Raw genomic sequence first — 13954 nt, 5'->3', positions numbered from 1 at the left:
CTCTTTCAGGATAAAATCAGCCCAGTGAGCTATCTGAGTGGTAGGCGCCCCGGCACGTGGAGCCTGTGAGCTCCTTTGAGCCCTCTCTAGGGTCCAAGCCCACCTGGGAACATCGGAAGATGCTAAGTTTTCAGTGCACAGCTCCCCCTCCTGCACAGCTAGTAGGCTCATTAGAAGTGTCTTGCTACTGAATATTACTAGTTTATTTATTCGTTAAACTCAAATTGTGATTTCATTATCCTCTTTGAATTAAGGGTGAGGCACTCAGGCAAGTTTTGGTCAACCGTTACTATGGCAACGTCAGACCGGCGGGAAGACGAGAGAGCCTCACGAGCTTTGGCAATGGCCCGCTATCTGCTGGAGGCGCTAGTAAAGCCGGGGGAGGAGGTAGGATGCGCTGCCTGCTAATTAGTGATTGTATGACTCTGCCCTGCCAAATTGTCTGTGTCTGTTTCTGCATGACGAATGGAGTATCTTAGAGGTGAGGGAGCCTCCCTTCCCCTCCAGGCTTTTCCTCTGCTGTTCTGGTCTATGAAATTCACACACACACACACACACAAAAAAAAGCAGAAATTGTGCACAGTGGAGGGAGAGTGAAGAAGTCCTACTTGCATGTTGGTCCTAGCTTTGGAAACTTCAGTGTGTTTCAACTCTCCTTGAGGGATTTCGTTATAAGCTGAGCTGAGCATAGCTCTCCTGTCTGTAGTCACGTGAACTACTTTTTATTCCTGTAGATGAGAGTAGTATTTTTTTTTCTGACTGCATTTGAGAAAATACTTTAAAATGAAAGCAAGTGGAGCTTTTTATACTTTCCAGAAACTTTGTTGGTCTGGCATGATTTTTTTGTAGTTTCACTTTGAATGAATTTTCTTAAATCTGATCCATTTAGTATTTGCAATAATATTGGGGAAATGCGCTCATAGGGAAGTCGGATTAACTGCATCTAAAACAGAAGCATTTCATTGTATTACAGAGAGATTGCAGGGGGTAGGATGAGCAAAAATTAGATTTAAAGTCAACTGTAAAGTACAGCTTATTTAATTTGAGACCATTTGCTAAAAAAGCCAGTAATGTCGTGCACATTTATCAAAATACAATTCAGTGGGTTTTGCCTCTTCAACATAAAGACTGTCAGTAATCCTGTTGAAAGCAGGCTTGATCAAGAATAATAAAAAAATATATTTCCCCTTGCCTTTTTCTAAAATTGGTATGTATTACATTTGTCCTCGTGTAATGCTGCTGTCTGTCAATACTCTTCCACTTACTAGCTTAGCTTTCGTCAGTTCTGGTTCCTTCTGCCTTTTCCACTCTTGCCCACTTATGTTCAGTTTATGTATCTGTGGAGTGTTATGGTTTCTGTACAACGCTTTGCATCTACTGGAATTTGTCTTGCCTTTTCTCTATCACTTTATTGGGACTGCAAAGCCTTCACTTTCTCTTCGTATCCCTGAATCCATGCTGTTTCCAGAATGATCTTCCAGGATGGCAGTGCTCTTTCCAACCCATGTTACTGTGCTCTTTCCAACTCATGTTACTGATGAAATAGTAGTTGCAGTAGCTATTTTGTACTGTCAGGCAAGGTTGTCCTCAGGATACCGCCTCCCTCAGACTTCCACACGTTAAAACAGCATGAGGTATCCATCTTGCAATGTCTCCTGTGCTCTAAGCAAACTTCTCCTTGCAGAATTGCCATGTGCTGAGTTCATTGCCATTAATGAACGTGTGTACCATTTGGGATAGATTGATTAAACCAAAAGAGAGATCCCATCACCTTCGAGTGGAAGGATTTGAATCTCAGGCTGTTTGTCATGATCACCTTTATAGGAGGAAGCTCCGGATCAAGCTCAGTGAGCCGAGGTGAGATGAGTTTGGCAGATGTCCAGTGTCATCTGGATAAAGAAGGTGCATCCAACCTGGTTATAGACCTCATCATGAATGCCACCAGTGACAGAGTCTTTCATGAGAGCATCCTACTAGCCATTGCCCTTCTGGAAGGTGGGAACACTACAATACAGGTAGGAATATGGAGAACATGAAGCTTGTAACAAGGACATATTGGAAAGGGAAATGTTTTATGAAATCCTAGAAACTAGAGGAGCTAAAGGAGATGGGAGGGGAGTGACTAAATAATCTTTGACCTATAATTAAAGGAAATATTAGTCTTTACCATACAAAAAGTAACTTATTAAATGTTAACATGGGAAATAGGTATTTTTATTTTCCAGTGCCATATAGAAGAATGCATAATGAAATAGCTTTGCACCTTAAGTTAGTGTGGCTACTTCCATGAGTAAGTATAAGCAACTGTAGGTTGATCTGAGACTTTTACTAGGTCTTAAATTTCAGACCAAAATTTAAAATAACTTTATGGTAAACTCCAGATCATTACCTTTCTCCTGTGATCTTGCTGTTCTTGGCTTCTGCGTTTTAAATGATGATTTGAATTCTCTGCATGAGAATTACACCAATTGGACCTGTCAGCCTGGAGTTTGTATGAATTTTAATAAGCATACATCAAGTAGTTTGTTACATTTCAGAAATACAGTATTCTGACACACACAAAGTAAAACCTTACTGTGGCAAAAACTTACCTACAAAGATTATAGAATGTGTAATATCTTAGAACACATGCAAAGTCAAAAGGATATTTGCAGGCAGCCTATTTCCATCTTGAACAGTTCAGAAGTAGTCTGGGCTTTATGCATAGATATTGCAGAGAGTATTATCCCCTTTCCTCTCCTCTACTGCTATGTATCTGCCATGCGTTTCACATGTCTGAACAAAACAGTCAGTGGTTTAAGGAGGTCATTTTCCCAGGCAGTTCTTTTCTTTGAGAAGTGGTATTTCCAAGCATTAGATACATGTGACTAGTTCAGGCTTATAATTTGATGCTGTTTGTACTGCATCCTAATTATAGGCTGTTGCCAAAATGGACAGTCCTGTTCTGGCTAGCTCTGTCCCCGCTGTTGTGACTTGTACAGTTGTGGAGTGCATTGAATTGAGTTGCTAATGTGGTGGAAGACCAACCTGATACAAAAACATATGTGAGCAGAGGTATTGCTAAAACCTGACCAGAGATGTGTGGAAGACCAAGACTGTTTTGGGTAGCAATACAGGATGAATTTGATGAAGTGTAACACAGAGCTGAACCCTGACTTGTTATAATTGATGATTATGGTTAAGACTTGCACCAGAGCTCTTTAGCACCACTACTTTTTGTGCCTTTTCAGGGCATGGTAAACTTTTGTTGAGAGGAGAGAGGACACTTTGGGGTTCCTTCAATCTCTGAATCTGTAGTCATTTTTTTCATTCGTATACATACATGTATGTATATACACACACTCTAGAATGAAGCTTCTTTGCAAGAGGCAAAGTGGGACTATGGCATTTGAAGTCCAACGTCACCTTAAAATGCAGTGACAGGGTTAACATTCCTTGGGGAGAGTCACGCGTTTAAATTTCCTGCCCTTCTCAAACGTAAGGGAATCTGAGTTTTCATCTTCCTAGCTCACGGATAGCCTCAGGTAACCTCATACACTGTCGTGCTGGAAGGAAAAATGAATTCTGCACCAGCCTGACACAGAGAGAGATGCTTTGCTTATTCTGGAACTGGGGCTAATGGACTGAGTAGTCACTTCCTTGCTGTATGCAAATCCTTTTTAGAGTTGGAGACAGGTTTCCTAGCTCATCTGGTCAAAAAAACAAACAGGGAAATGTCTGATCCTTCTCTGCAGGCACCTCTTTCACCAAAAAAGCCTGTTCCGTTTGCATTTGCTGTTGAGAGCTGCAAGATGGGAGATTGTAAAATAACTGTGTGGTTAGGAAAGAGCTGTTGGCATAAGGTGGTTATAGCAAATCACATGATGCTTTGACATCCGTGCCGTGTGATCCTGCCAATTTCGGTTGCACTCTTGCCTTTTTAGATATTACTTCTGGCAAACCAGAATAACTATTTTGCATCCTTTCCTACTCAGGGGTAAGTGCTTAGAAAAATGTTCTGGGCAGGCAGCAGTTCTTCTGTGCATATGCGTGTACGTGCTTTAATGCAGCAGTAAAGGGGTTGGAAGGGAGTGCTAATTTAGATTGCTTTTAAGTACAGAATATTTTATGAACCAAACTTGTTGATGCCTACAGCTAATGCTGTAAGATTGTGAGGTCTTGGACACACCCAGGAGCTCTAACTCAGGCATGCAAACTATAAATGAAGCTTTACTGAAAATATCCTATAAAGAGGCTGCAATGAAACTATTCTGTTCTATAACAATTCAGCAGCCTAACAGGTGAAAGGCAAAACAGGTTTTTTAATGTTAAGAGATGTTCCCTGACTTGCCTCTGCCAGTGATACCTTGCAGGTTTCCTGGGGCCTGAGCTTCCTTGTTTTACTTGCAGTCACTAGCACATGTGAGTCCCCTTAGTCAGGACCACTGCAATATCAAAAAAAGGTCAACGTATATTCGTCTCTCTAGTCTTTCTGTATTTGAGACATGAAAGCCAAGGAAATAAAACTTTAAAATGTAGAAAAATGCCAATCACGAAGTTTAACTTCTGAGAGAACAGCTGGCTCAACACTGGTGAATCAAAATGAATGTGGAAAACATGATTTCAGTTCTGTATCTCCCAGAGTAATTGCTGAGTGATGTTCAAGTTAAACCAGCATCCTGACACAGTAAATTCATGTAATCAAACTTTTCTCTCTATATATAGTAAGAATAGCACATCTGCTCACCCAGAAAACACAGAAAGCTCTGGATGAAACCAAGGTATTAGGGAACGCTACCTTTATAGAAGAACTATTTGAGGTAGTCACTTGTCTGCGTAGCTTTAAGTTGACTTCTTTTTTATACCGCAATTTTTCACCACAGCACAGAAAAGATGTAATAAAGGAGTATAGTAGTGTGACGTCTCCTATTAGTAAGACTTTATTATTGCAAAATAAACTGCAAAATCTTCTGTCTGCTTCTGCATGCTAGGCTTACTCATGAAAATGAACCCATTACTTTCTGTGATCTTTTATCCTCGTCTTTCTGTAATCTACAGTTTTCTCTAAGTTTTGCAGATTAGAAAGGGCTTCGTAACTCTTGCAATCTGCAGTGTGGATTTTCTTAAGTTCTGCGGCAGTTTCCAGTAAATGCCAGTGGAATAGTCATCTTCATTCTCTGGACTAATAACTTTGTTCATTTTGCATCAGATATGTTTGTCATTGTGAAACTTGACCTAGCCAAATCAGCCAGCTTTGTCATTGAGTTCTAACACAAACAATTTATCTTCATTTCACAATTTTATGGTTATTATTAGCAGCTCACGATATATAATATTCTGAACAAGTTCATTCTGTGATCTGCCTGAATAAATTTTACTGAACTTAAATTACTTGTATCTACAGCCCTTTGAGAATAGGAAACTAGTGGGATAGAGAAAGGTTATGTAAAAGCTTTTTGGCAGCAAAGGCAGAAGTATTGTCCCTGCATAGCATTTTCTTAACTTCAGGTTTTCACACGGGAAACATGTTCAGCCTGAAGTTAGGCAAAAGGTTTGTACCAACACACAGGAACTTGCATGTGATAATTGTAACCTGGTTAATGATGGGAGTTCCCGGGTAACTCCCATGTGCTGCAGTGGAAGAATAGATGCCTGTGATGTTGGAAAGGGATAACTGGAATAGGTGTTACTGTTTCGTTAGGTACATACAGGACCAATATTAAGGCTAAGCAAAGTAGGTGGTTGCCAACTGTAGCAGAAAAGCAAATCCAGAAAGGTTCCTTGTTATAACTGGCAAGAGTGATTTTTATTGGAGTGTTAAGAAGATGAATCTTGGGGGGGGAAGCAGAACAAGAAAAACCTGGTTTGTCTTTGGGAACCAGCTAAGCTGCCAGTATTGATCACGCTTAATCCTGTGCTGCCCCATTTTGTTAATAGGGGGTGAATGTGCACTCTTAACTTGGTGAGGCCAGGGAAAGATGGAAGTCTTTGCCCAGTTAAAGCCCTCTGGTTGGCATCTTTTCTAGATTATTCCTAGTTTTTGGAATATACTTTGAAGCACTGTCAGCTACTGCAGTGAGAGGTGCTGCTGATGGGTCTGCAGGTGCCTCCAGTTGGTTCCTCACTGCTGTAGGGTGAGAGCTCTGGTTTATGCTGGGGAGGGTGCCCTGATTTACAAGGTGACAGAAATGCAGGTGGAACCACAGGGTCAAAACTGGACAACAAATGAACCTGACAAACACTACTGTTCCCTGAGCTGAAAATGACATAAACCTCACTATTAATTTATATAACCCTCGGTGGCATGCGCCTTGTGTGAGCTGCCTCGGGCAGTGTGGCACAGCTGCTCACAGGTGTGGCACAGCCCAGGAAGCTGTTGCAGGGCCCACGGGTGCCTGTGCCCAGGCATCAGCCCCAGCTGGACACCCTGACCCTGCCTGGCAATTGTTCTTGCTCCTAGATGAGCTTAATTTACAGCTCCCACTCTCCCTCGGAGGTGACCAAAGGATAATCTGCTCCCTGCATGAGCTGCTGCGCAGCGAATTCACCTCGATTAAAGTAACGTCGGCAAATGAGTGACAGGGGGGGAAATTGCTGAAGACTGCTCCTGTAGCACTTGTCTCTCATCTGCCAAATAAAAATTATATGCACCATATACTCTGTTTCACCTTCTTCAAATTTCAGGTTTCCTGGGTCTCTGGAAGTTGATGACCAGTAGACTCCCTTACTCTCCAGGGAGATTTTGGCCAGCTTATTTAATTAGGGATCTTCTCAAAAGTTAGGTTATGTGACAAATTACCCCCTCAGCTGTCAGTGTTTTCAGCAAGAGAAGGGAAGGTGAGGCTGATGGCTTGAGTTTAAGGTGTTTGAGTGCCTCTGCAAGTCAGTGTGCTGCGGAGTTACCACTGCATGGTGTGATAAGGGCTTCCCTCCTTCACCTGCAGTTCTTTCCAAGCCACCCAAAGCAGCCCTGAACAAGCTAGGTGCCAGAAATCACTCCTCACCTAGTCTAGTTTAGTAGGAAATCCTAATCTGGGTAAAACACTGGACTAATGTGAGTCTCCTGTCTCCAGCTGTGTCTCACACCCCAGGCACACACCCTCAGATTCAGGTGATTTGCTTCTTGTGTATCCTCACCACTAACAGAACTCCAGCAAGGTGGTCTGTGGTCACCTTTACTGAGCTTGGTGTCTCAGACTGTCCCAAGATGATTGATAATTACTGCATGGTTGCATAGTTGATGCACAAAAAGGAATTGAATCCAGACTTAGATCTAATTGCTATTTGTATTTCTGGCACTTAAGAAAGAAACTGAAGTTAAGTTATCTAGGATCCTTGCTAGGTACAAGGAGCCCACCTCGTCTGGCAGAAATTGCAGTTTTGACAGTGCTGGTATTAAGAGCATTAAAGTGCTGAAAAGCACCGAAAAGCGCTTCAGGTTCCGGCCCTACGCTAAGAAAAACATCCAGAAACCTTGAAAATCTCAAGGGCTAAATACAAATGCCTGCTAATATTCAGTAGTCTAAAACCTCTATTTGGCCATGGTTGTTTGTGTGTCATTTTAAAATCAGACAGCTCAGATCTGTTCTGCTGCCTTTTTGCATTGTTATTGCTTCGCTGTAAAATGATTTCTGAGCAGTTTTTGTCTTGTAGTGTTAAAACTGTTTTCAGAACTTGGCCACTGAAAGGGATAGACCTCTCGGTAATACTTGCATGGCTTTTCGGTGCTTAGCTTTCTGCTTGTGTGCACAGCATGGCAGCCTGTGTGTGTCATTTTTATTGCTGTCTGCTGTAGCTTTCCCATTTTATGAAGCAGTAACTCTGAGACAGATGTGTCCTTCAACCCACTGTATTGTTGGCTGTGAAATAAAGTGACAAAAGTCAAAGATAAGAAACACTAAAAAGATCAACAGTGAAATAGCTGGAAATGGCCAAACAACCTTTTTTATTTTTTTCACTTTCCTCTGTTGGCCTAAATATGCACTGTCCTATGCTGTTGCCAGAACGCTTAGTTTCTCAGGGTCCACAATTGCAATTGCTCTCAAACTTTAGGAGAGAATTTTGCAAAGTATTGCAAAAGAAATGATGATGTAAAACTCAGATTTCGTAGCATAATTGTGTTTCAGGGTTTGTGGTTTGAACTTTATTTTTAACAAATTTGCTTTGTTTTCTTACAAAATTTGCAACATTCATGGGCATCTGTGAGCTCACAAAAATCTACATGATGACGACTGCTTCACAGACCAGAACATTTTTGGATCAATAAAATTTTGTAAATAGTACTTCAGAATGTTCACTAAAAATATATATATATCTTCATATATCTACTGCTTGAAAGCTCCTTACCCCCATATGGAAGGAGAAGAACTGTTGCTGGTTTATAATAGGCAGTCAGAATTCTTTGATGGGGATTCAATGTTGTATCTTTTTAATGCTTTTGATAATATCTGTTTAGGAAACTAATGCAAAACCAGCAAACTATTGGTGCCTATTAAGTGCTCACCTATGTCTTTCACTATTTTAATTAGACTCTTTTTCAAATTAAAATATACTGTGTAAATTCAAATTTACTTTTGACATTCTAAATATGGTACTTCAGAACACGACATACAAAAAAATAAAATCTTGATAATCAAGGCCTACATCAAACATTGAGTTTCCCTGTGGACAGTAGTCTTGTCCTCTTGTCTGAGAGAAATGTCTCCAAAATGAACCACAGGAACCGATTGCGTGCAGCAGTTGCCTTCAAAATGAGGCATTGCGCTTGCTCTAGTAATTAAGTCAGCCTTAAGGAAATGTGTGTAGCAATGCAATGCAGATTGTCGTGCGTGCAAGGAGATTTTAGGTTGCAAGCCCTTGGGAACACGCGGAGTCTCTTTCACGTGTATTTAATGCATTTAGCACGGTGAAGTTGAGCATCTCACTTAGCCATTGGGCACCACCATGATAAACACAAACAAGCAAGCCCTGATAATGATGCCTGGAGAAACAGAGTGGAAAGCTGCTGGGAATCAGCACTGCCCTTGCTTTACAAAGATGATTTTTTATTTTTTGGGGGGAGGGGAAGGGGGAGTAGTAGCATGCATTCGTCATAGATGAATTTGAGAATAGGATGCATAAAGCAAAATTGTATGACTTGTAGTGTGTTTCTGCTTCAGCTGCAGCTGATCCTTTCTGAAGCAAACAGGGCCACCAGTATTTCTGTATCATAGCATCTTTCTGAAACTCAAGTCTTTTTGGCCAAAGGGAGGTTTTCCCCTTAGATTTTGAGGTGGCCATTTGAGCAACATAGGTGAAGACATGAGATGTGCTACATCTGAGTTCAGCTGCTTTACTTACCTCCCAGTATTGGTAGCCTTGTAGACAAAATTGTTTGTGGTTATTTGTGACTACGGGCCTCCCCTGTGGAAATGCAGTTGGTGTTGAGGTGTGATCTGTTCCTGTAAGCAGCCAAGGATGCAGACTGCTAGTTCTTTCTGTTGCCCTCTGTGGAAACCATGTCCAACTTAAACTTTGAAGATAATCCCTAACAGGATTAAAGTCCTCCACAAGCAGGCAGAGGCAAGCTATTCAGAAAAACAAGGTCATGCTGCATTTTTTTTTTTTTTTGGTAAGCACAGGAATCAACAAAGAGATGTTATATAACTTCTATTTATATCCTACTTGCTCACTAGCTGCAGGCATACGAGAGGAGCTGGGAAGGGAGTTTAATGAGCTCTCGGGGCTTGCTCACCTTCCAGAGCTGGTAGGAGCCAGCTTGTTTTTGAAGTGCGTCAGCAAATGAAACTGGTGGAGGGTGGGTGGTTTGGGTAGGTGGACTGACTTGTTGCTATGGTTTTCTTCAATTCCTCTGTCTCTCAAGAAGATCTTACACTTTTTTTTTTTCCTCCCCCCTTTTGAGGAGTCTGCAGACTTCCTTGTTTCTCACACCTCCCCGTAGCTCCGCAGCTCCCCAGTGAAGTGGGATACCGGCTGCCGCGGCGCCGGAGCCCTCGGTGTGTGCTCGCACACGTGCGCGGAAGGAGGGGTCGGGCCCCGAGGCTCCCACTCGGCGAAAGCCATCTGCTCCCTGTTCACGGGAATTTTAGACCCTGACTAGTCACGTTTCTACCTGTAATTCCCCTCACGCCGCGTTACTCCCCTGCAGTCGTGGGGCATCACTGCCTTGGCCGCTGCCTGCGGTTTTGGTGCTGTTACTGACTCAGTGGGTGGCACAGGGGGATCAGGTCCCCCGGGGGGGGGAGGACGGGGACAGGGGGGACTTTCCTTTTTCTGCAATGACTTTAAATTGCACTAAAACTTTTAAGTGCTGCAGTAGGAAAACTTTGTAGGATACAAGGGCTTTTCCTGAAATGAGTGGCATAATTCTCCTACTGCTTTCATTACTGCATGTTGGAAAGACTTAACATTTACGTGGGGCTGTTTCTAAAGAGTCATCCTCCCTCTCCTGGCGCCGCCCGGGTAAGCCAGGGAAGAGCTGCCAAGCAGGCACAGGGCCTCGCGGGACAGCACGTAACGCCACGTGCCTGCGATGACCGCAGCCGGGACCGTTTGTCTAGTTTGTGCGAAGCAGAGCTGGGAAGTCCCCTCTCTGCTTTCAGGACAGAGGTGATTTTACAGTTTGCAATAAAACCGGTCTGTTGAAGGGTTTTGGCAGATTTACCTTGTGGGCTTATTTCAAACTGTGAAGTATGATCAATTTGAAATATTTCAGCTCCTGTTTTGTTTAGCTGTGCAAGACTGATATCTATCATTCAGGCCCCAAATGATGGATGTTTACCGAGCCAGGATGTATGAAAGATTTCAAGAACGGAGGAGGGTCAGTAATATTTTAAAAAGAAGGAAAAAATAGAGAAAGAAAAATTTATTCTTTTAGTTCTGCACTGGAATCCTTTGTAAAATGTCTAGGCAGAACCTAAAAGACTGGAGTTTACACTTAATTCAGTGCCTGTTTTAGCACTGCGGTTCCCCTTTTTAAAATGTAGCTCCTTTGAAGTAGTCCAGCTATAAGAAACGGTACCGGGTGCCAAGAGCTTGCTGCAAATGCCAAGTAGCACAGAAGTTTTGTATTAGTTCATACTGGCAGCCTGTCTGGATAACCCAGGCAAGTTAATATCCTCGTAATACTTTCTCTCTAGCACTGGGATGAAGTATTCTGAATCCATGCCAGGTAGCTGATCTCCCTCTCCCTCCGCCCCTCTCTCCCCCCCCCCCCCCACTCTTTGGCTGTCTGTCCCATATCTGAAGGGACGTTCCTTTCCAAAATACTCCTGACTGGCCAAATTCGTAGGATATTTTCTGTTCACTGACAGTAGAGAAACAAGGAGGGAGATGACAACAGTAATCGTGTGTGAGGAGTTTGCTGGGGCTTTGTTTTCCTTTATTTGTAAGCAATGGCTTGTTTTCCCAGGGAATTCTTTGGGATCTCTTCAGGTGGTCTGGCAGGATTTAATGAACGTGGTCCCTTGGAACAGCTTTGTGAATTGTAGAGGGTATGGTTCAGAATGCTCCCTCCTCTGCGGGATAGGCAGTCCTTGTTTGGACTTTACAGTCAAATACTTTGTAAAATCAGGCCGTCCTTCTTTCAGGAAGAAGCCTGCATCTGAACAGATGCATCTTACCTCCAACACTGGTTAGTAAGTTTTAGTTATATTTCTCACAACTTGGTTGTTTAGACAGGGCATGTAGTCCAGCCTGTAATTACGAAGTCTGGGAACAAAAGCCAAGTTATTTGATGTAAAACGGAAAATAAAATAAAAATGGTTCCTTTTCTTCGTTAACAAAACAGAGCTGTGACTTCAGGGTGGATGGAGCTAACAGTTATCTGCAGAAATCAATGCGTCCCACGTGAAGGTGACGGCCTGCATGAACAAGACTTCCAAAGCCTTCAAGAGCCACGCAGAGTTAAGCAAGTTTGTTGTGAGTTAGTTTGCTTGGTCTCTATATTTGGTGCACACAGAACTAAGGTATCAACCTGTAAGGTAGGCTACCTGCTGGGTATTACAAATTTGGCCTCTAAAGGGCCGGTGTCAACTTTACTGGTCAACAAGCCTGTTTGCTGCCGCTTTGCTGATGCATGAGACATGTTAAGAAGCATTTGTACATGCTATTGTGGTTATCCTGGTAATTCCACTCCCCTGAACTTTGTAACTTAGCTAGCTGAGTTTTCTCTTCTGTTCATCTGTGATAATTAGATATATTTCTATGTCAAGGAACTTGGAAGGCAAGGCAGGAGGGGAGAAGAGGTGATGTGCTAGTGTTAGGAAATGTGCCTGGTTTTTGTTGTGGTTTTTAAATGTGATTCTAGAATCTGTATTTCTAATAAGTTGCAAAATTTGAGAGTACACAAACTACAGAAAATGATATGAAGTCAGAATAAAATGGCAGCAAGAAAGATTTGAAAAAATAGAGTTTTCAGTTTAGGAAAGATGACTGAAAAGTCACCTTTTAATACTGCATGTAAATAGTTTGAAGAAGAGAAGATACTATGTACTGGGATAACCATAAGAAAAGAGTACTTTTTAAATAAATAAATATTTGATGGCTGGAAGTTAGAATGTGACATTAAAGGAAGCTTACTTGCATGGTTCAAACAGTTATTAACCACCAGAACAGACTACAAAGAGTCACGGTTTGTCGTCTCTGATGCCTTCTAAAGAAAGACAGGATGCTTTTCTCAAAAAGATGCATTACTTAAAGATGTCTTTAAGCTCACTTAAGGAGCAAAAGCTGTAAGGGCTCGTGATGCTCAAGGGTGGGCCAGGCTGTGCTCTGAAACACAAACTTTGCCTTTGTTTTGTTTTGTTGCAGTCGTACTTTGGGGCTCAAGAACAGATTAGGACTGTGGTGGTGCTCTATAGTCAAATTGGCCACTTGGCTTTCAGCCTTTTCTCCTGCAAAATACTTTGTGCAGACCAGAGACAAGACAGCCTAGAAAAGAGGACAAGTGATCCCTGGTGGTGATACTTACGTTCTGTCCTTTTCTAGCCCAGAGAGAGCAGGCTGGAGGGGCGAAGGTGGAAGCAGGGTTGCCTGATCTCTTCAGGAGCAGAGTGGTGTTGGAAAGGAAACACAGAGAAGTTACTACATAGGTTTCCTTGTACCTGATTTTATTACCTACTTTGCTCTGTGGTAGTTTTATTTTGAGTTGATGTCAGGAGAAGAAATGCATGTGACTGGCTTTGCAGAAGCATGGTGGCCTATACCAAACCCTTTTCTTTTTCCACCCCCTTGAAACAAACACAAGCTCAGGGTAGCTCTTGAAGCACCAAATGCTTGCAAAAGATGCAGCGTATGGTGGCTTGCCTGGTTCCCAATACCTCCAAGGAAACAACACACTGCAAAAACACATTTTCCTCTGTCACCTGCAAGACTTTGCACTTACAGACCTTTATGCAAGGAGATTTTTCCTCTTGTATTTCTATGAAGTTTAGTATAGCTTTTTCCATTGTCCCAAAGGAGAGCTAAACTGTGAAGTGTTGAATGAAGGTGTGTAGGTGGCTGTTACCCCATGTTTAAAAATGATTGGGACTGCTTTACATAATGCTCCTCTGCAATGTAATACAAGCTATTGGTTTTCAGTAACACTATCGTGTCAGAAGCATGTGTATTTAATATGTGAATGTTATGGCATGTTCTTGTCATTTTGTAGCATACGATCTTTTTAAATTTGTGACTATAGAATTAAATGTAGTCACATTATCTCTGATGTTCTTGCATCAGAGATGAGTCTTGATTTGTTTAGTTTGGTTGCTGTGCTTTTAAGATGGATTACATTTCACTGAGGTGCGTCTCCTAAAGCTGTGTTTTCTGAATCCAGCGTTCATGAAACAAATCTCGTGATTCTGTGTCATGAGATTTCTTGTTTGATGGCCATGTCTGTTAATGAAACAAAATATAGTCTCGTATTGCCTGATTTCAGAATTTTGAAATTCATTGTCCTGTGGAAATCCTGATCCACTGTCAACTTGCAGGT

The 13954-nt window shown here is 42.1% G+C and overlaps 1 protein-coding gene across 1 annotated transcript in view; it reads left to right on the top strand.

Moving 5' to 3' along the window:
* ITPR1 (inositol 1,4,5-trisphosphate receptor type 1) overlaps nt 1-13954 on the top strand; it is a 188199-nt gene that overhangs the window by 121294 nt on the left and 52951 nt on the right. The window contains exons 40-41 of the mRNA XM_062585659.1: nt 255-387; nt 1825-2015. Coding sequence (XP_062441643.1) covers nt 255-387; nt 1825-2015 — 324 coding nt within the window. The remainder of the gene's footprint in view (nt 1-254; nt 388-1824; nt 2016-13954) is intronic.

The sequence above is a fragment of the Rhea pennata genome, chromosome 12, assembly GCF_028389875.1.
Source record: "Rhea pennata isolate bPtePen1 chromosome 12, bPtePen1.pri, whole genome shotgun sequence".
Lineage (NCBI taxonomy): Eukaryota > Metazoa > Chordata > Aves > Rheiformes > Rheidae > Rhea > Rhea pennata.
Note: the sequence above shows the minus strand (reverse complement) of the source record. Positions and strands in the feature narration are given on the sequence as shown.